Raw genomic sequence first — 23,322 nt, 5'->3', positions numbered from 1 at the left:
TTATAGAATATACTGTAGGGAAAATATGTCAGCCAATGATAGCTAAATAATATTTCAAGGCGCTGAGCTGTCAGCTGGAAAGCTGATGGCCCAGGTTTAAATCCAAGCACCAACATGATGGGGTGAGTTCCCATTACATGCCCCAGGTCCTGCCAACCTAGCACTTCAAAAGCATGTAAATGAATACATACCATTTCAGTGGGAAGGTAACAGGGTCCCATGTGCCTCAGCGTAAAATCATAATGGCCACATGACCACGGAAATGTCTTCGGACAATGTTGGCTCCTTTGGTTAAGAAACAGAGATGAGTATTACCCCCTAGAGTTGAAAACAACTGGAAAAGGGAGACCTTTATTTTTATTTCAGTGTTGAAATAAAGTGTTGAATAGTAACAGATAGTGGTGATTATGACATCCTGGGATTAATACTATGATTTTCATCTTTGCTTTTGCAAACGGTCAATGGGATTAATTTGACTGCCATTGGACTAAAAAGTTGAACTGAACAGATTTTGTATGATCTACTGTAGCTGCACTTCCCCCCCTCCCTTGGTTTCAGACTTCGATAAGCGTGTGAATGATAACAAGACTGCTGCTGAAGAAGCTCTTAGGAAAATTCCTGCCATTACCCAGACCATTATGGATGCAAATAGTAAGACCCGCCAAGCAGAACTGACACTAGGCAATGCGGCTGCTGATGCCAGAGAAGCAAAAAACAAAGCCGATGATGCTGAGAGAATTGCTACATCTGTAAATAATGTAAGTCATGGGAAAAATATATATTGGTAGCAGAGTTCTGAGTCATTAAAAAAGCAGTGTCTTCCCCCAATTCTTGGCAGAATTGTGTTGTCTATAAACCCAGGCCTCTATAGTTTTCTTGGAGAATGCAAAGCCTATTAGCAAGACCGTTGCCTAGCTCTTTCTGGAGATGGGAAGAGAACATGTGTAGCCCAGCCATATCAACTGAACAATTTAAAAAAATCAGTAGCACCTAGATCAGCGGTCTTCAAACTTGGCCCTTTTATGACTTGTGGACTTCAACTCTCAGAATTCCTCAGCCAGTGTGCCTGGCTGAGGAATTCTGGGAGTTGAAGTCCACAAGTCATAAAAGGGCCAAGTTTGAAGACCCCTGACCTAGATCAAGACACCATGTGTAAGAGAAAGATTAGTGCAAGATGCTCTGACTTGATGCTTTCCCCTTTAGTTAGAGAAAATTATGACAAAGACTACCAAGATTCACAAATGGGACAGGAGGACTGTTGTGATCAAATGTCACAGTCATCGACAATTTTGGATTGCCTGGACTAAAGAGCTTGAGATCTTTCATAAATGTTCTTGTGGCATTAATAAGATTATTAAATTAAGGAACCTGTTAAGCGCAAATCTACATGGATCTCTGTTGAAATAAGTAAACAGTCCTCTGTGTTGTTTGGCTTTTGGTCTAATTTTCTAATCTTGGAATATGTTCAGTATCTTCAAGAATTTGATTTCTGCTAATTCTAGAATGCTAGTGCTACAAAGGAGATTGCAGACAACACCTTTAAGACTGTTACCGAGTTAGACAAAGAAGTTGATGACATGCTAAAGCAATTGACAGAAGCAGAGAAAGAGTTAAACAAAAAGCAACAAACTGTGGATCAAGATATGATGATGGCAGGAATGGTAAGTAACTGTGATTGCTAAAAAAACCCAAGATTCTTATCCATTATAGAGATCATAATGTGCTATACTTAATCTTTTTTTAACAAGGTAAAAGTACATAGGTTTCTTGTCATAAGATTGCAAAACTCTTCTTACCACTGAAATCACATAATATACCTCCTTTGACTACCTTGTTTCTGGTGACATTTGCCATCGTATGCAAAAGACATGACATGTAAGTATCAATGAGAGAAAATGGATATTAGTGCAATTGTTAGTCAATTATTTTAACATGGCATTTGTAAAAGTGGACATCCCAATTCAATCTCTAAGTTTGGTATTAGGACATGGTATCATTCCACATAACTGTGTGTTCACCCATGAGTCATTGGATAAGACGCATACTTTACATTTAATGTTACAGGCTACACAAGCAGCCCAGGAAGCAGAAGATAATGCAAAGAAGGCAAAGAACTCCGTGAACAGTTTGCTGAATATGATTAATGAACTTCTTGAAAAATTAGGTATTTATACCTATTTCCTTTCAGATGATGATTTACTAGAAAATTCTGCCATAAACAAGTCAGGTTATTGCCTCTTGCTATATCTTCAAGGTGTTTTGATCCTCAACTAATGAGTCTTAGCTAGCAAGGATATTTGGCAAGCAGTGTTTGAGTTATAATCTAAACATTTGGAGTATGTATGGTTTGTGAAAGATGGATGATAGTACTTCTCAACATGACTGGTTATCTCTGCACTTTCAGTAGTAACATTGGTGTGTATCGACAGCTATGTTAACCTTGGAAGCAGCTGGGAAAGTTGATCTAAACATCTTGTGGACTTATTCTAAATACTAAAATATATAGATCTAGAATGGAGTATGGTGATTTAAATGAAGATACATAAGCAGGCAACCCCAGAACTATCAAGTAGACAGTATTGCAATTTGCAATCCAAATCTCTGATTAATTAAAATATAAGTAACAGCCTTCATATATTCAATTATCGTATTGGGAAGGAGGCTATGTAGGCTAATGAAAAAAATTAAAAAAATAATGTGAGTAACAGACCTATAGTAATCCTCATAAAATTGACACTGTATTTGATGCTAGCATATTAATTTCTTAAACGAAACACAGAAGCACTTTTGATGGTCACTGCTGAATCATTCATGTCCTGGGCCTTTTTAAACACTTGTGCTTATTTTTTGTCTTTCTATATTGGTATGTTTAAAACTAGAAACAAGGATCACCAAGACTTAAAAAAAATATTAAAACTACATTGGTATGTATATTGAACACAGATCCGTTACCTGTGGATGTCCTCTTTTTCATATGTTAATAGTCTATCCCTCACACTTCTTTTTTCCCCTTCCAAACCCATTGCTTAGCAGAGATTTCCTTGGTCAGGACCCAGAAAACACAAAACTAATGTTGTGAGCCAAAGAGAACTTTCATTTGTTTTTGTTTTTGTTTACACAGCAGCTCTTCAGACAATCTAGCAAATAGTTTTGTGAAACACAGAACCATATATTTGATTTAACATATATTTCAATCTGCTTTTTTAGAGAAAAAATAAGTTTTATTTGAGTATCACAAGCTCTTTCTAGAAGTCTAAGGGTTTTTTTTTAAATCCTAAATAGAACCTGTCTGTTTCTCTAAAATTCCACACATCTTCCAATAGTATTTAAAAGGTCAGAGCAATAAAATGCAAGGTTGAATAGAAAAAATCTTCCCAAGTGTCTCAGTACAAATGAGAGACGATTATACAGTAGCCTAGTTTGCTGCATAGCTTCCAGTATCCTGCAACTGGCTGAGATCTTGTATGGTTCAGCTTGGAGTGATGGCTGCTCTGCAAAATTAAACCATGATGTGAGAGAGAAGCCTTAGGGAGCGGTGCGGTGGTCTAGAGGCTGTGAGTTCAATCCTAAGTAGCAGCAGATGTTTCTCTCTCTGGGTACAGTGAGTTATTATTATTGGAAATAACTTTTTGTAATAGATTGAGGGGGCTTCCTAACTTGTGCTTTTCTATCTCTGTAGCGCGAGTGGAACCTGTGGACCAGAGTCAGCTGAGCATGATTGAAGATACTTTAAATGCTGCAAAAAATCAGATGAAGGATAGTGATTTGGACCGGAAAGTATCCGAACTAGAGAAAGCCGCTGAAAAGCAAGCTAGTGCCATCAGTGAATATAACAGGGACATCAACACCATTTTGAAAGACATTGGCAATTTAGAGGACATCAAGAAGACCTTGCCAAGTGGCTGTTTCAATACCCCATCCATTGAAAAACCCTAAGGGTGTGCCAAGGGCAGGGGGGGCATTCCCTCAGTGACTGGTGAAACAGTTTTGGCTGTGGAGTGCCTTAATTCCTAGATGATGTTCTTCAGGACCTTGACCTCATCTCCCACACAGTTCAGCCCATTCTTTCCTAGTTCGGGGGTTGGGGGGAATACAAGTATATGAACTAAAAACAATTTAATTACCAGCCTTGGGGCATCAGAAAGATATGAAGACATATACTCTATACACTGCTCAAACACTCTACATTCTTTTTCTCAGAAATTTTAATTTACAGTATGATGGACTTTGTACTGAGAACTGAAGTGAGGGAGGGCACAAACACAAGCTCTTTTTTTCATTCCCTTTTCCATTCCTGTATCTCCTGCCCTCCTGCAAATTGTTGTTAATCTATGAAGGAAACGGTTTGGCTACCAAAGTATTAAATGGCAATGGCCAGGATAACCACCCATTCTAAGAAATGCAGGTGGGTTTCAGAATCAGCATTCTCCCCAAACAAGGAGAAAAGGTTGAGCCTATTCTTAGACTAGTAGCCACTCAGTGCTTTGGTAGCCAGCTGCCAGCTTTTAAGAACTTTCTAGTGTGCAATATGTATATGTATATCTTGTTTCTGAGACTGTTCTCAGAAATGCTTTTGAGGAGTCTTGAGGAAGGAGTGGTATATTAGTTTTCCATGGTGCTAAAGCTCAGCCGGTAAAGCAGGCATGCTTTTGGGCCTGTAAGAATAAAGTCAGGTGCTTCAGTTTTAATTGGAAAAACCTGCTTGTGGCCAGAATTGTTCCTATCACTGGATTAAGATGGACAGATTTTTTTTCTCTTAAAAATGAAAAAGAGATTTTAACATTTCATGTTTTTTGGGGGGGAACAATTCATTCAGAAAGAACTTTACTTGCTAGGTTTCCCTCCAAAATATTAAGCTGTTGTAACTTTTATCTTGTCAAAACAAGCCCAAAAGATTTTGTAGTTCTCTTTATATCAAGTCAGAGGTGGTTTTGCCATGAAGAGTATGTCTCTTTCCTGAAAGTACCAGATCCCAATAAAGTACAATATACTCTCTTTTTTTACCTGGCAAAATAAGAAAAATGGCCAGGCCCAATTCTAGGGACAAACATATAGAAGTTACAGTATTGACTAGCTGAGTTGCTTGCAACTCAGAATGAATGTCTGTTCTGTTCAGAAGTTTTGCCCCTTTTCTATTTGGGAAAGCTTTGTAGGTAGAAGGTTTGTTTTCTTCATAATCTCTCGTACATCATTGTGAACTAGAGAAAATCATACCGGCCTCTGTTGTTTCCTCATTAGTGTGGTCTGATGCTTCCATCCCTCCCCCCCTGCCTTTTGAGAACTCTGTGTACCAACCCTTCAACACTATGCAACTTTGTACGTTTGCGTAGAGGGGAAGAATTTTTATTATCTGACACACACTGGTGCTATTAATTATTTCAAAGTTATATTTTTGTGTGAATGTGGGGGTTTCATGTCTTTGTTTCAAATTATGGCTATTGTGTGAGGACATCTGTTTCTTTCTCCACTTCCCCTGTGGAAATATAATTGGTCTTGTTTCTGGAGAGGCACAGTTCCCTTTCACTTCTTCACAATTAACATCCTACTTAGGCCCTTTCCTCCTTTCTCTCGATGTGCCTTGCAGGGGATGGTGGTGGTGATCAAGCATTTCCTCTGTCCAGACCTGCCCCATTGCATTCCCATACTAGTCTTTAATATATTCCGTGACACTAACTTCAGATTTCTTTGCCCTGGAGGGCCACCTTCTTGCCCATGTCTTCTGAAACCAGCACTGATGCCCAAAGGATTTGGGGCCCTATCATTCATGAAATGCTAACATATTTTGGGCCCTTTTAATGATACTTTGTCCACTGAGATTCAGCATGGTGCAGAATAGGAAGCAGATCTGGATTTGTCTCCCGTTTTTATAGTGGGAGCAAAATATCACTTGAATTCCAAAGCTTATCTGGATTGCCTTGTTGGTTTCCATTAACAATTTGAATTTATTCTGATGTTATGGCTATGAGCTTCTTGCTAGGCTTCTGTAGAAAATATAATATTGCTCTTATTTTCACAGATAAATCTCCCCCAAAGAAGACAATCATTTCAGGGAACAGGTTGAACTAGATCCTTTCCTCCCAGGCACACCATATTTTTACACAAAAGGAAATTAAGAATGGTTATAAGCACATGAGCTCTTTGTGTATTTCTCAAACTGTTATCAGGCATACATTGTTGCTGTAGGCCTATTAGCAGATCTTGAGCTCAGCTTTCAACATGTGCAAAAGAATCAAAATTCAGCTTCGGCTTTGGTTTATGTTTTTCTAGTGCCTTCAATTCTAACAGGTCACCCAAACTTTAATTGTGTCCTCCTTGCATTCATACATGAAGCAGTTAATCCAAAAGTGACACCAGTATTTTCCATTTGACCAAGCCAGTCATATGGCTGCATTTTAACAGTGTCACCTGCCAAAAAAAGAAGATATATATATATATATATATATTAAAGTAACAAAATTGAATTCAAATTGTGTGCTTCTGGCCTTTTCATTGCCTTTCTAGCATTTCCCCCTTTTTTCCCTTAAAAAACAAACAAACTGGGTTTAAGTAACAGATTTTGCTTTATTTTTTAAATAAATGAGACTATATTGAATCTCTTAATTACAAATACTGTGTTAATAATAGCCTTTATCACATTTGTATAGGTCCAAGTTATTACTTTGCATAACAAAATAATGCAACAGTTGCTCACAGAAGCATACAAATAGGTGCCACAGGAAACACCTCCTGAAGAATTCCCCTCATTTAAAACACACACACAAACACCTGTGAGCACCTCTGTATGTGCCTTCACTCCCCCTTTCTTTTTTTTTCTTTTCTTTTCTTTTTTGCTTTCAACCTCTGGTCTTGCTGCTTAAGGAGCAGTGAACACAAACAACAAAAATGCAACACTTGGCAGTTTTTGTATAAAACAGTATTTCTTATTTATAATAAAGTCTGAATATTTGTAACCCCTCATATTCTGGATTCTTGATTGTTCATTTGGAAAGCATTGCTGGTCTGTATCAAGCTTCTGGGATGGGATAAGGGGCCCATTTTACCATTGTGTAAATGAAGCGATCACTGTTGCCAACAGATTCTGTAGGGAAGGTGAAGAGGGCTCTCCTAGCTGTTTCTTCTCAAGTCCCTGGTTGTTTCTGCTCTCAGTAATCGGTGTCCTGGAGAAGATCAATAGGGATTTGACTATATCACACTTGCTGTGGTTTTGCCCTGTTATTCCATCTCATCTGTTGGGGTATCTCCTGACCCAAATGAATCTCTCCATCTATGAGGGATATGTTTTCCCTCCAGAGCCTGCTTTTTTTTTTCTTCCTTCCAGTATGGAAAATTTTAATTCCGTAACACCTCCAGGAAGAGGTAGAGCAGATTATGTTGGCTTTGTGGGAGGTTTTCACAAGGGCTTCCTATGCATACATGTTTTAGCTGTCTTTTTCAAATGAAACTGAGTCCTGATTCTCTTTTTCAATAAAGGCATACCCTGTGGCCATTTCTGCCTTTTAAACATTTTTATTCTAAGCCTCTGATGAAGCATTCTATAGAAGGCTTACTCATATTCCCCAATGTTTCTATCATTTCTGATTTATCTAAGGTAAAGACCTGGCCCCATGCTTACTCTCCTCTTTTCTCCCCCTCCCCTCCACCAAAACCCACACAACTTTTTTGGTGTCTGTGATGTCAAGCTGAAAAGCCAATGTCTTCTAAAGAGAGACTCCCATGTTTTTCATAGGGACACAGTCGTTACTTGCCCAGATACTTTGTCAGGTTTGATTTCAGCCTTCCACTTGAGTCAAGACATATTACTTTCTCCCAACCTCTGAGTAATAGGATTTCATTTCTGGGATATCTGTCATGCTCTCCCTTTTCTATTCAAACTGTTCAACTCTTACGTTGCCTGGGACTGGTGTTTATTTCTGGCCCTCAAGATCCATTGACGGAATGTAATCTTTTCCCCTGCATTGCTCCAAATGGATTGTGCCCATCATTCAACTGTGATACGAGCTGGCCAAAGAGCCTTGTCCCTTTCCTCTCTGCACTCTCTTCGCAAGAGAAATGGCAGCATCAGCAACCATTTTGTCCAGGTATGTTCCTACTACAATTAACTGGAGATCTGGATGGGCTGTCCTGTCACTTTACATTGAACAGACTCTCAAATAAGGAGCAAGCTATTTATTCATTAATCACAATATACAAATGTTACTATAACTGCAATTCTTTGGTCATTTGTGAATTCATAACCCATCCGCCTATCTTGCTGGGTCTTGTGATCTCACTAATCCTTTGGATCCCCTGTGTCAGTTTTAGGAATGGAAAGGTTTGGAAGGAATTGTTCCTAGTAACATATACAGGCGAGTCAGGCACCTGTCAAATAATTCTATAAGGAAGCTCTGTTTGGGTCTCAATGCAACTAATAACCTTTATATGTGAATTCACAGTTGATGATTCAAATGACTGGTTAATAGGCAACTAATTAAAAACTGTCAGCACTTAAGAGTTGACAGAATAGACAGAAATCTCTGGGAATACTAGTAACTAGGAATGATGTTAAGGAATACCACTGGTGGAATTTGTGGCCTGAGATCATTGATGGAAAATGCTGCAAAATTCAGTGTTTCACATTTAATATGTTTTCAGTGGCCAGAAGCCAGTGGACAGAGATTGATGTTGGAAGGTATGGAGGGTTCATTGTTGTTTTGGGCTGTTCTTTGGTTTGTGGATTAAACTAAGCAATTACATTTTTAAACAACCACAACAGCAGTCTGCTAAAGTATGTTAGAGAACTTTTTAATGCTTCCTACTTCCAAATGGCAAAATTTAATAGTATTGATTTTGAGCATCTGTATTTCAGACAGCTTGCAGACTTAGGCCATCAAATTGCTCACTCACACTTAACAGATGGGGCCAGTAAGAGGAAATCCTTCAGAGGAATTCCTAACAGCATTCCCAATGTTTCCTTATCAGTAAATGGGCACAATACAGAACAAGTAAACACCTCTAAATATCTGACTAATTTGCACACCCACAGAGATTAGGTGACATTATGCAACAATTCTTCAAGCCTTTTACCATCCTTGGGATGCCTAGTTTGTTTCTGCTGCAATAAAGCTCATTTCAGCAAAGGCATCTGTGCAGTTCCTTTATCAAATGCTTTTATATTTATTCCAGCTTTTCACAGGATGGTTCTTGTTAAGGAATTTGATGTGCAGAGGTCTCCTTGTGCTACCAAAGAGTTGCACAGACAAGGAAGGGTACTGAGAGTAGTAAAAAGTCACACACAGGAGTACACTGAGTTCTAAAAGCAAAAAGTATTTTACTTTGAGGTGGTGTAAGAACAAAAATGCACAGTCAAAAATAAACAGTCCAGATCATAAACAATAGCAACAGTCCAAAAAGTAATCCTAACTACAAAGTCTTCTTACCAGTCCAGAGGTCAAAACACAGTTCAGGTTACAACAGTAGTAAACCAACAGCAGAGCAAAAACAGTAACAGTAGATATCAGTGAATTCAGAGATAGAGAAGCTACGTTCCTAGCTTCCTCTTATGGCCATGAGAACACTTACACACCCATTGGCCAATTAACATCTTAAAGCCATAGCATTATGGTTAATATATTTTCAACCCAACATTGTAGGCTAACACCATATGCCTAACAGTTCTATTCAGCCAATATTTCCTAAAAAATATTCTTCAACTGTCTTCATCAATGCCTTGCTCTCATATGGAGATCAACATAAGTTGATCTTCATATGAGAGCAAGGTTACTTAAAATTGACCAAGGCTTGGCATTAACCACAATATGTGTTAGCTGACTTGTCTATCAAAAAAATTGAGTTTGAGGAGAAGCTGCACCATTATGGTGCCCGTACTCATTTTCTTTATTTTATTTTATTCAAATACAAATAATACAAACATAATACATATAAATCTAAATTAAAAGACAGTATAAAAATACAAATACTACAGTGCACCTGCCCCCCTGGAGACCATTTTTATTACCTATATTTTTTCTCATATAACAACTAACAATATACAATACATTTCAATTGTGCCCTTATCCCCTCCAAAACAGCATAAACCTTATTCCCTTTGCCTTCCAACAGGACTGTTTTTATAAAATCATCCCATATTTCATTATAATTATTTACTTTAATCATCCCTTTTTAAAATTTAATTTCTGTTGTTAATTTCATTTATTGCCATATTTCATATTTCATTATACCACTCATTTCTTTGAATAGCCCAATTCTGTCTCCAATATTTAACCATCACTAATCTAGCTACTATTATCAAATTTACAATCAATTCCTTTTTTGCTTCATTTATATCTTGTTTTTCCACCAGTAACAGTAATGCAATCCTTGGTGACATATCTAAATTTACCTCTTTTTCACACCTCCAGCAAATATTTGTATATTTAACATCTATTTGATTTAAATTACGTGGTGTTAGGTACCACCTCCATATCACTTTATATCCATTTTCCTTAACTCTAATTGACATATTCTTATATACTCTTCTGTTCCAAATATTTTTCCATTCTTTATCCTTTATTTCTCCTAAATCTGTTTCCCAGATTAATTTTAAACCTTTTGCCTGATCTTCTAGTTCAGTTAATATTCTGTATATTTTCCCAATTCTTCCTTTATCTATATATTCTTCATTTTCCTCACTTTCTTTTTTAATCATGTCAAATTTTGTTAACTGTTTATTTTTCACCTTGAATTTTTCTTCCATTTTTATCCATTTCTCTAACTGTATTAAATTCAACCAATTTAATTTAGTATCTGATAAAACATTCTTTAATTGTATTATATTCTTTATCTTGTTCTTCCAGTCTTCCCATTTATATATCTGATTTTTAAAAATTTACTAATCCATTCTTTCAATTCAATCTTAGGGAATTTCTCCATTTCTACCACTGGTGTTAAAGGAGAAATTCCTGGCATTAACCGATATCTCCATTTATTCCATAATTCTATCAATTTTTTTAAAAAGGGATTTTGAATTCTCTTAACAATTTTTTAAATATCCTTTTTAAACCAATGTTTCTATAGGATCACCTATTTCCCTTAATTCCTTCAACTCTATATTGCTCCATAATAAATCTCTATTTACTGCTATAATATCTGGGACCACTCTTAATTGATTAGCTACCCAATAATTTTTAATATTTGAAAGACCCAGCCCACTCTTTTTAATGGTTCATACCATAATGGTTTGCTTATTCTTGCTCTCTTGCCTCCATTGCAATACACCTCCAGCAATCTGTTTTTCTTTTAATTCCAAAACTTAATTGGGATCATCCAAAACAAAAAATTAATTTTTGGTAAAACTTTCATTTTTATTGCTGCAATTCTTCCAAACCATGTTAATTTTACTTTTCCATATTTATCTATTTTATCTTTTATAGCTTTCTTTAACTTCTCATAATTTATCTTCTTTAATTCTTGAATATTTTTTGGAATGTCAATACCTAAATATTTGATACTAATACTATCTACTATTTTTAATTTATATTTTTCTTTCAATACATCCATTTCTTCTTTAATATGGTTATATAACATAATTTCTGATTTTTCCCAGTTTATTTGCAATCCACTATATTTCCCAAATTCATTCAAATGTGAATATACCCTCTCTATAATAGCTATGGGATTTTGAAACGTTAGTAATGTATCATCTGCAAATTATTTTATTTTATTTTTCTTATATGCACCAATTCCTTCAATCATTGAATCTTTCCTGATTGTATTTGCCAAAACCTCCATCAATAATGCAAATAGAACTGGGGATAAGGGGCAACCCTGTCTTATTCCCCAGCTTAAGGTTATTGTCTCTGTAACACCATCAATTATAACTATTCTTGCCTTATTCTCTGAGTATAGTTGATTTATCACCTTTCTAAACTTTTTTTCCAAAGCCTAACTTCTCTATTAATATCTTCAATGTAGGCCATTCCACACAATCAAAGGCCTTAAATACATCTAATGCTAATAAACCAGCCTTTAATTTTTGATTCTTTATGTTATTTAATACCCTTCTTACTACATCTGACATTTGTTGGCCTCTTATAAATCCACGCTGATCATTTTTAACATAATTCTCTATAAATGTATTTAATCTATTTGGCAATATTGCTGTAAAAATCTTAGCATCCTGATTAATATTGGTCTATATGATCCTGGGTTTGTAAGATCTTTATTAGATTTCGCTATCAATACTATCAGAGATTGCTTCCAGGAACTTGGAATAATTTCCCCTTCCATTATTTTATTAAACATTAACCTCATCTTTGGCACCAATAATCCTTTAAAATTTTTATAATATTCTGCACCTTGTCCATCTAACCCTGGTGCTTTACCTATTTTCAATTTATTAATAACTTCCAGTATCTCCTCTTCTATTTGTGATTCCATCATTTCTTTATCATATTCTCAAATTTTCAGTTTAAATTCTTTTCTATATATGCCTGACTTTCATTCACATTTATTTCCTTTCCCTTATATAACTTTTCAAAAATTTTTTCTCTCATCACGTTACATCTTTCTCCCTTTTCGTTTTTTATTACTCCAATCAGGCTTTTTGCCTTTTTAACTTGTGTGGCTCTAGCCAACATTCTAGAATTTTTATTACTATTTTCATAAAATTCCCTATTTAAATAAATTCAATTTCTTTTTTATATGTTTTTATTAATTTTCTCATATTACATTTACATATTGGAAAAGCAATGTGGTGATTGGATACAATAATTCCATTACAATTGAATATCATCCATACCAATCTCAAAATTTGACAGTAACTAATTCTCTTTCCCCCTTAATATGTACATGTCTCTTTCACAAACCAATAAAATTCTTACTTTATCAATCATGCAAAAAATAACTTTCTAATATTCACCAATAATCTTCAATTTATGCATATCTTAATTAATTTAACATTCAAACTTTTAGACAATCAATGACCTAATTTTAATTTTAATTTTCCATTGATATTTTAAATTTAACATTGATTTTTATCATTTCCAAGTTTTAAATGACCCCAATTTCTATCAGAGTTCCCTCACAGTCTAATGTTTAAAGTATACCTCTTCTCTCGCAATCTGTATCAGCAAATTAAGAATATAAGGTAATATTTTCTCAGGTCTTGAAAAATCTCAAGTTTAATGACCAAAACTTTTATCTTCATATTTAATATGTCCTTTCCCCCCTCTTTATATCTACTATCTAACCTGTCAGTAATCTAATAAGCTTTTCTCAGTTTTAGTTTACCCTTAATATTTAAATTTAATGATTTATATTTATTTTTCCCAAATTTTTAATTAACCACAATTCCTTTATGACAATTCCTCACAAAATCTAGTGTTTAGAATATACACCTTATATATAAATTTTTACTATTCACCTCAGAAAATTAATAACACAATATACCATTCTTATTTTAGTATTTATGCTTCTAAATTTTATATAACTAAAATTTTCTTTTTCTCAAGACATTACAATATCTTATATTCAGAATACATGTCTTATCTATTTGGGTCTGTTCTGTTTTAAGTCCCATATGTGGATCTCAAGCTCATTCCTTTTCAGTCTTATTCTGGCTTTTTTTCTTTGCCAAATCATCTTCCGTGTCTTTGCTTCTAAATCGTCAGATTTAGATTTCTTTGAACCTATTCTAACTTAATATTTTGCAACTCTTTTCTTTTAGCTGATAATTCTAACACAATCCTTTTGTCAATGCTGCTAACATCGGATGTTCTTGCTTTGACAACATATGGAGATGCAGCCATTTTCCTTCTTATGTTTTACTCTTAGAGTTAGAATTAGATGATACTGAGAGGGAGGAGGGGGAAAGTGTATGGGATATTGTAATATTGTAATAGTGTGAGAACCAAGGTTTTTTGAAATAAGAGATGATAAGAAATGGCGGGTTGGAGAACTGGAGGGAAAGCCTGCATTTCAAACTAATTGGAGAATGTGATTTATGACTGTTAATCAGATGAGCGAATTGTGCTTGATACTATGTGTTCAGGGGAGGGGAATTCAGATTTTAGCTTTGCCTATGTACATGCTGAAGGGACGCGGTGGCTCAGTGGGTTAGGACGCTGAGCTTGTCGATCGGAAGGTCGGCAGTTTGGCGGGTCGAATCCCGAGTGCCGCGTAGCAGAGTGAGCGCCTGTTACTCGTCCCAGCTTCTGCCCACCTAGCAGCTCGAAAGCACGTAAAAATGCAAGTAGAAAAATAGGGACCGCTACGGTGGGAAGGTAACAGCGTTCCGTGCGCCTTTGGCGTCTAGTCATGCCGGCCACATGACCACGGAGACGTCCTCGGACAAGCGCTGGCTCTTCGGCTATGAAACGGAGATGAGCACCGGCCCCTAGAGTTGGAAACGACTAGCACGCATGTGCGGGGGAACCTTTACCTTTACCTATGTACATGCTGACGCTATGCTACTCGATTTAAGATTCTTTAAGGAAAACAATGCATCGAAGTTCTTTGAAGAGTTTCATCTGTTGGAACCATGACATTAAGCCAAAATCTGCAACTTTCCTAACTATCTAGGGGTTCCGAGCCCCAATCGCTGTCCCTAGAATCAAGGGATAAGCTGACAAAGATTTGGGGAAGATTTCATTATGTAGAAGGAGAAAATGCCTGAAACCAGCACCCCGGCAGTAGCTGCTATACGGGGGGGGGGAGCGACAGCCAGCGCGCCAGTGGAGGAGGAGCTTTTTCTGGCCTCCCAACTGGGGGCAAAACCCAAGCTGCTAGGACAGCTGATCTGGTCATCGGAATGGGCCTAGCCCAGCAGAGACTGCAGATGCCTTGAGACGGCCTTGCCACCCTCAAGTGCTTCAAAGGCAGATGAGGTTGAGTTACCACAAAGGGATTACTGCATATCACGTTCCCTAGACCAGTGGAGAGCTACCAGATCATCTGCCACTGAGGACTCAGGTGAGTGGAAGTACCTGTCTGCAGCTTGTAGTCAGTCAGTGGAGAAGCTGGTGGAAAACTTTGAGGGCTAGAAATGAGAAGTGGAGAGCAACCTTCCCATTCCCCATATGCCAACAATCAGGATGATCAATGAGGCAGCCATCAACTCCTGCCGAGAGGAACACCCAGCTCCTCCTTTGCAGATCAGGCAGCCTTCCTGTCCCTGAAGCCCTCTACCAGGGCCTCCAGCCCCACAGAGAGAGACAACTCCAGTCACCCTCCAGTTGCCCTCCAGTCCTCCAGAAGCCCCGACCCACCACCAACGAAATGAAGGCTTAGTCAGTCACTGGGACAGCCAATCCCCAGACCAGTGTGCATATAGATCACCCAGTCTGGGCCCCCTGCAGCAATTGGGAGTATGGCAGCCCCCACAGGTGGGAGGTCAGAAATCTCTGAACTTGCAGCAGCTAATAAAGGCCTTGCAGTAACTTGGAGTGGTGCAGAGGCCAGGAGACTAGCAATGGTGGGAGGACGGCCGCAGCAAGGGGGTTGGTTGCCACCTCCAAATATTCAGCAACTGCTGAGGGGCCTGAAAATGATGGAGATCCAGCAACAACCCCCTCCAAGGCAACAGGGGGCCCTACAGCAATTGAAGATGCCACAGCTCCTGGAAGAACAACAGCAGGGGGGATGACAACAACCCCCACACATTCAGCAACCATTGAGGGGCATACGAGCAAAACTGATCACCAAATCCAAATTCACCAAATTCTCTGATGGGAGAGACTTTAGTCACGCAATTAACTGAGCCTAGAAATAGGTGAGCACTGGGAGTTTATTTGCTTCCTGATGGCTCCAAAAATGATTGAGGCTGTGATCCTAGGATTAGCCTGGTTGGACAAATGGAAGCCGTTTATCTGATGGGAGGAAGGAATGAGAACTGTGAGGCTACCTATAGGGCCCAAGCCCCCCATTGATTCAACAGATGTTACAGGACACTTTAGGCCACCCAATGAGCAAGGGGATTCATTGAATGGGCCAAATCTGCTGTGAGACCCCCTGTGTTGTTTAAGGAAAAAAAGATGGGTTTCTTTGTCTCTATGTGGACTATAAGGGTCTCAACATGGTGAGTGTGGAAAATAAATCCTCCCCCTCCTAAAGGACTTAATAACCCATCTGGCTGTCTTCACTAAATTAGACCTGAGAGAGGCATATTACTGGGTAAGGATAAAGGAGGGAGATGAGTGGAAGACTGCTTTCAACTGCCCCTATCAGTTCAAAGTCATGCCATTTGGGCTACAGGGGGCCCCAGCTGTATGTACCCAAAACAGGTGCACTGGGCACAGTACTTTAACCATTTTAACTTCACTCTAAAGTACATACCAGGAGGGAAAAAATTCCTAGCTGATGCTCTATCCAGACTGCCCCAGTACAAAAGCCAATGTGAAGAGGTTAATGAGGCAATTATCTCCAATCCACAAACAGCTGCTCAACTGACACCTTGCAGGACCCCTAATCCTGATGATCCTGGGACAAAGAAAATAAAACAAGAGCTCCTCACCAATCAATGGTTCAAGGACAATCAAACTTCCCTATCATGCAGGGATGGTTTGGTTTACGAGGGGGGGAAATTGTACTTGCCAGAAGCCTTCCATCTTAACGCTCTCAAACAAAAGCCATGACATAAAACAGGCTGGACACTTTGGATATTTTAAAACTCTACATCTCATCTGCCGGCAGTTTTGGTGGCTGGGGTTAAAGTGGGATGTGGGAAATTACGTCAGGAGTTGTGCTGTATGTGCCACCATGAAAAGAATTTCAGGGAAAACCCCTGGGTTACTGCAGGCAGTGGCAGACCCTTCTCAACCATGGGAAGAAATTGCTATGGACTTTATATTAGACCTACCTGAAAGTAGAGGAAATACAGTCATTTGTACTGTGATAGACCTGTTTTCAAAGCAGGCTCACTTCATCGCCTGCAAAGGACTCCCGTCTGCCCAACGACTGACTAAACTGTTCTTGAAACATATCTACTGGCTGCATGGTGCCCCTAAACGAATAATTTCGGACAGGGGGGTGCAGTTCACAGCTATGTTTTGGAGGAGCTCTCTTAAATTAATTGGATCATCTCAAGGTCTATCCGCGGGAGGCCACCGTTGTCCAAATAGTCGGGTGTGAGTCCCTCCTCCTGAGATGTGGCCCTAGAGCTCAGTTGGGCTTGCTGCTGGTGTACTTTTCGCCTAGTCGCGCAGCAGCAGCGCTGCCTGAGCTTCTCGACATCCTCTCAGGGTTGGTGATTGAGTTCCCCAAACTTATGGTTTTGGGTGACTTCAATCTACCATCCCTGGGGGGATCATCTGAGTTAGCTTGGGAGTTCATGGCTTCCATGATGGCCATGGACCTGATGCAAGTTATTCAGGGTCCAACTCATGGGGGGGGTCACACGCTCGATTTGGTTTTTCTATCTGGATGGTGGTTAGATGATCTGGGTGGGGGTTCCCCAATTGTTATGCCCCTGTCATGGACCGATCATCATCTCCTGCGGTTGGTCTTCCGCTTTGCCACTCCCCATTGTGGGGTTGTGGAACCAATGAGATGGTTCCATCCTAGGCGCTTAATGGACCCTGAGTGGTTCCAGGCGGCACTTGGGTCCCCACCTGCCTCCTTTGCTCACAGCTCGGCTGATGCCCTAGTGGAAGCCTGGGAAAAGGCAGCCACGGAGGCACTCAACCGAGTTGTACCCATGTGGCCCTTGACCCGGTGCAGATCCCAATGGGCTCCATGGTTTTCTATGGAGCTCCGGGAGATGAAGCGTCGGAGACGGGGCCTAGAGAGCTGTTGTAGATCCAGCCGATCTGAATCCGACCGGTTGCGACTAAGGTCTTTTATGAGATCTTATCTCGCGGCGATGAGGACGGCAAGGTCTAACCACTTTGCCACCATCATCGTGTCCGCAGATAATCGCCTGGCTGCCCTGTTTAGGGTGACCCACTCCCTCCTTAATCAGGAGGTGAGGGAGGAGCCCTTGCAGGGTCGTGCTGAGGAGTTTAGTCAACATCTGTCAGACAAAATTGCTCGGATTCGGACCGGTTTGGACTCCGACTGGGCAGAGTCTGACGATAAGGATGAGGGCAGTGTTGTCGATGTTATCTGGCAGGAGTTTGATCCTGTGACTCCTGAAGACGTGGACAGGATCATGGGGAAGCTGAGCTCCACCACGTGTTTATTGGACCCATGCCCCTCCTGGCTGGTTTATGCAGCCCGGGATGGGACACGAGGCTGGCTCCAGGCAGTGATAACTGCTTCCTTGAGTGAGGGTAGTTTTCCCGCCGCCTTGAAGGAGGCGGTGGTGAGACTCCTCCTCAAGAAGCTTGCCCTGGACCCAGCTGTATTAAATAACTTTTGTCCGGTCTCCAACCTTCGCTTTCTCACGAAGGTTGTTGAGAGCGTGGTGGCGCATCAGCTCCCTTTGTTCTTGGAGGAAGCTGATTATCTGGACCTGTACCAATTGGGTTTCAGGCCCAGGTACAGCATGGTGACGGCATTGGTCGCGCTGGTGAATGATCTCTGGCGGGCTCGGGACAGGGGTTGTTCCTCTGTCCTAGTCCTGTTAGACCTCTCAGCGGCTTTTGATACCATCGAACATGGTATCTTGCTGCGGCGTCTCAGGGGGTTGGGAGTGGGAGGCACAGTTCTTCAGTGGTTCTCCTACCTTCTGGGATGTTCGCAGTCGGTGTTGGCAGGGGGGCAGAGGTCGACCTTGAGGCCTCTAGTTTGTGGAGTTCCTCAGGGATCGGTCCTCTTGCCCCTCCTGTTCAACATCTACATGAAGCCTCTGGGTGAGATTATTCGTGGTTTTGGAGTTGGTTATCATCAGTATGCTGATGATACCCAGCTTTTTATTTCAACCCCAAACCACCCCAGTGATGCCTTCGACGTGATGTCCCGTTGCCTGGAGGCGGTCCGGGATGGGGAGGAACAGGCTTCAGCTCAACCCTGACAAGACTGAGTGGCTGTGCGTGCCGGCATCTCGGGAAATTCAGATTATTCCATCTCTTACTATGGGGGGTGAGTTATTACCCCCCGTAGATAGGGCTCACAACTTGGGGGTCCTCCTAGATTCACAGCTCTCCTTAGAAGATCATATAGGAGCTGTGACTAGGGGGGCTTTCGCTCAGGTTCTCCTGGTGCACCAGTTGCGGCCCTATCTGGACCGGGATGCCTTGCGTAAAGTCACTCATGCCCTTGTGACCTCTCGTTTAGACTACTGCAATGCTCTCTACATGGGGCTGCCCTTGAGGACCACTCAGAGGCTTCAGCTGGTGCAGAATGCAGCCGCGCGAGTGGTGTTGGGGGTCTCCCGATACTCCCATGTTACACCTCTGCTCCGCGAGCTGCATTGGCTGCCAGTTGCCCTCCGGGTGAGATTCAAGGTGCTGGTAATGACCTATAAAGCCCTACATGGCATGGGTCCGGATTACCTACGGCAGCACCTGCTGCCGGCGTCAACTTACCTCCGTCCAGTGCGCTCCCACAGAGAGGGCCTCCTCAGGGTGCCTCCGATCAGAGAATGTCGATTGGTGGTACCCAGGGGGAGGGCGTTCTCTGTGGGCGCACCAGACCTGTGGAACCGCTTGCCGGTTGAGCTCCAGATGGCCCCCGACCTTCGCTCCTTCCGATGCAATCTAAAAACCTATTTATTTGAAAAATCCGGCCTGGTCTGATGGGTTTGGGGTTTGGGTTTGGGTTTTAGCATAGTTTTTAATTATTGTATTATATTGGGCATAATTATTTAATCTTTTTTAACTTTTGTATTTGTATTTTGATATTTATTGCCCTGTACACCGCCCTGAGTCCTTTGGGAGAAGGGCGGTATAAAAATTTAATAAATAAAATAAATAAATAATAAATAAATATCATCTGCTTTTCACCCATCTACTAATGGGACTGCAGAATCTGCTAACAAGATGGTGGAGCAATATCTCAGATGCTATATTTCCTACCAATAAACAAACTGGACCGACCTCCTCCTTTTGCAGAGGTGGCTTACAATAACTTTGTTCATAGCAGTAATGGCTTCATGCCTTTCAGAGTAGCCACAGGAAAAGAGTTCAGCCCAATACTGGAATACCCTCAGGTGCACTCCGCTTCTCAGACACTTGATCAATGGGTGAGGAGGTGGAAAGAAGTTTGGAGAGCCACAAAAACTACTTTAAAAAAGACTTCCGAGACCTATAAAAAGCAGGCAGATAAAAAGAGGGTTCCTCAAAGAACATTCCAAGTTGGGGAAAAGGTTTATCTGTTGACTAAATATTTACGCCTCAAATTACCCAGCAAGAAATTAGGACCGAAATTCTTGGGACCTTTCCCCATCGTAAAGATCATCAACCCGGTCGCCATAGAATTAAAACTCCCTAGGCTTTTAGGGAGAGTTCACCCTGTCTTCCATTACAGCTTGTTGAAATCTTTTCGGGTCTCCACTTTAAGACCTCCCCTAAGAAGGCACACAGCCCCCTCGTACTGGCAGGTCAGACTCACTATGAAGTAAAGTGTATTTTTGATTCTCGAATTTTTAAAGGGAAATTGCAGTACCTAGTACAATGGAAGGGATACTCGCTGTCTGAAGCCACTTGGGTGAAATCTAGCGATATGAAAGTTGACAGAATCATCAAAAGGTTATATAGGAAACACCCTAACAAACTGAAAGACAGTCCCTAACGTATGCTCTTGTTTACATTACAGGATCTGTCCTTTTTTAAGGGGGGGGGCTGTTGTGATTCAAAGTCAGCCTGTGGTATCGGCAGCTGAGTATGATGATTCTGAAGAGGAGGAGGAGGAGGGGTTTGGAGAGCCTTTGGTATCAGAGGGAGGCTCTGATGCACTGCAGGACTCTCAGCCTGACCCCTCCCGTCATGTTCCTCCTCAGACTCAGCCGTGTGAGCACGAGGTATTGGATGTAGATGATTCATAGCTGGATCTATTCAGGGATGCTAGGAGCCCGAGGGAATCCAGCAGGGCAGAACAGAGGAAGGCAATGAGGCAACTCGGGAGAAGGCAATGAGAAGCCACACCTTGGGACTGCTGATAAAAGGGGAAGGTGTGGGAGGTGCTGGTTGCTGAAGGCAACCGTTTTAAGATCGTCTGCTAGAGTCCTGGTCTGTTATTCCTGTTTAACTCTTGTTTGAACTTTTGGTTTAACTCTTGTTTGAATTCTTTGTAAATAAATTTGGTTGAGTTTTTTCCAGCCTGTTGACTATAAAAAGGGGTTGTCCCTGACATTCAAACAGGGCCGGTCATAGGCTGGAACAGAACAGGGGCGGATGTCAAAGTTGCTAACATCGGATGTTCTTGCTTTGACAACATATGGAGATGCAGCCATTTTCCTTCTTATGTTTTACTCTTAGAATTAGAGTTGGAATTAGATGATACTAGGGGGGAGGGGGAGGAATGTGTATGGGAGTTAGTTGGACATAACAATATTGTAATAGTGTGAGAACCAAGGTTTTTTTGAAATAAGAGATTATAAGAAATGGCAGGTTGGAGAACAGGAGGGAAAGCCTGCATTTCAAACTAATTGGAGAATGTGATTTATGACTGTTAATTAGAGGAGGGAATTGTGCTTGATACTATGTGCTCGTGGGGGGAGGAATTCAGATTTTGGCTTTGCTATCGATGTGCCGATGCTATGCTACTTGAATAAAGATTCTTTAAGGTAAACAATACCTCAAAGTTCTTTGAAGAGTTTCATCTGTTGGAACCATGACACCTATTCTCTCTACTTTCTATATATTTACACTCTAGTTCTTTAGTTTCCTCCTCCAACCTTTTTATATGTTTCTCTTTTTGTTTTTTTTATATTATAAGAATATTTTCTCCCTAAACCTCTTACCTCTGTTTTCATTGCATCCCATATTACACCTATATTACTACCTCCTTCTTCATTTATAGTCCATATGTCTTTTAATTCTCTTTCCATTTTCTCTAAAATCTCTTTATTTTTAAAAATCCTCGAATCCATTCTCCATCTACTTGCCTGTTTATAATCAAAATCTATTTCCATTTCCATAGTTACCATTGGATGATCTGATGTTTTAATTATTTTTATCTCTGCTTTCATTATTTTAGATAATATTTCCGATGTTACAAATATATAGTCTATTCTTGTAAAATTTTTATGTCTACTACAAAAATATGTATCTCTTTTGATTGCCATGTAATTCTCTCCAAATATCTTTTAATCTATTTCTATTAATAAATTTTCTTAAATCTGTATTATTGTACTTTATTTCCGCTTTTGATGGATTAAATTTATCAATTCCTGTATCCATAACCATATTATAATCACCTGCTATTATCACATAACCTTTTTTATTTCTTCTATTTCTTTATATACCCTATTATAAAACTTTCTGATTTGTATTAGGTGCATACAATTTGCTAAAGTGACCTCTTGTCCATAAATCAAGCTTTGAATTATAAGAATTCTTCCCATATCATCCCTTTTTATGGCTTTTATCTTAAATTCACATCTTTTAGCTACCAAGATTGCTACCCCTGTTGCTTTTAATTTAATTTAATTTAATTTATTAATATTTCTATACCACCCATCTCCCGAAGGACTCAGGGTGGTGATATACCAAATGCCTTTTCATATACATCAGCCCAATATAACCTAAGTTCATTCACCCCTTCTTTCTTTTGATGTGTTTCTTGTAAAAATACAATATCTATTTTCTCTTTGTTAATTGATTTTTCAATTCTTGCTTGTTTATATTTTCCCCCAAGCCATGTACATTCCATGTAGCTACCTTTAACGATTTCCCCATCTATTCCTTATATTACATATTCCCTTTGATCTCTATATGTGCTCTAAAATAAATCTTACAAAATTAAAACTACAAAGTAACCATATCATCCAAAACATAAATAACCTCTTACCCACCCATATACATATATATTGTCCCCCTTCCCTTCTTCCTCTCTGCTGCTTCAGGCCTCCCGGGGGGGGGAGGGGAAGAGGAACCATCTCTGCAAGGACTTTAGTCACCCACTCCACCTCCCTTGACCATCTTTACCCTTAATTTCTACACCCAAACATATTTTATAATATTACAAATACTTATATACTATCTCTACAACGAACTTGTAACTCCTGTTGCTTCATCCAGCTTCCCTTTCTCCTGTAGATCTTCTTTATTGATGATTCCGTGCTCCCTTAATTTCTCCATTGCCTTCTCCTTTGTTTCAACTCTGTAAAACCTTCCACCATAAGAAAATCTAAAAAAAAAACAGATATCCCCAGCTGTAGTTAATGTTATTTTTCTTCAATATTTGACAAACTTGTAAAGCTTCATTGCATAAATCTGTAAAAACTTGTATCTGATGCCCCTCAAACAT

General features: G+C 39.9%; 2 protein-coding genes across 2 annotated transcripts in view; one reads left to right on the top strand and one right to left on the bottom strand.

Moving 5' to 3' along the window:
* The window catches only part of LAMC1 (laminin subunit gamma 1), a 141,686-nt gene extending 134,690 nt beyond the window's left edge, over positions 1-6,996 (top strand). The window contains exons 25-28 of the mRNA XM_083359065.1: positions 559-758; positions 1,503-1,661; positions 2,065-2,164; positions 3,680-6,996. Of these exons, the coding sequence (XP_083215191.1) occupies positions 559-758; positions 1,503-1,661; positions 2,065-2,164; positions 3,680-3,936 (716 nt within the window). The 3' untranslated portion in view covers positions 3,937-6,996. The remainder of the gene's footprint in view (positions 1-558; positions 759-1,502; positions 1,662-2,064; positions 2,165-3,679) is intronic.
* Positions 1-23,322, bottom strand: part of NCF2 (neutrophil cytosolic factor 2) — a 518,710-nt gene that overhangs the window by 152,786 nt on the left and 342,602 nt on the right. The window lies entirely within an intron of this gene.

This window comes from Vipera ursinii (assembly GCF_947247035.1).
Source record: "Vipera ursinii genome assembly, chromosome: 3".
Lineage (NCBI taxonomy): Eukaryota > Metazoa > Chordata > Lepidosauria > Squamata > Viperidae > Vipera > Vipera ursinii.
This window is presented reverse-complemented; position numbering and strand designations above follow the sequence as displayed.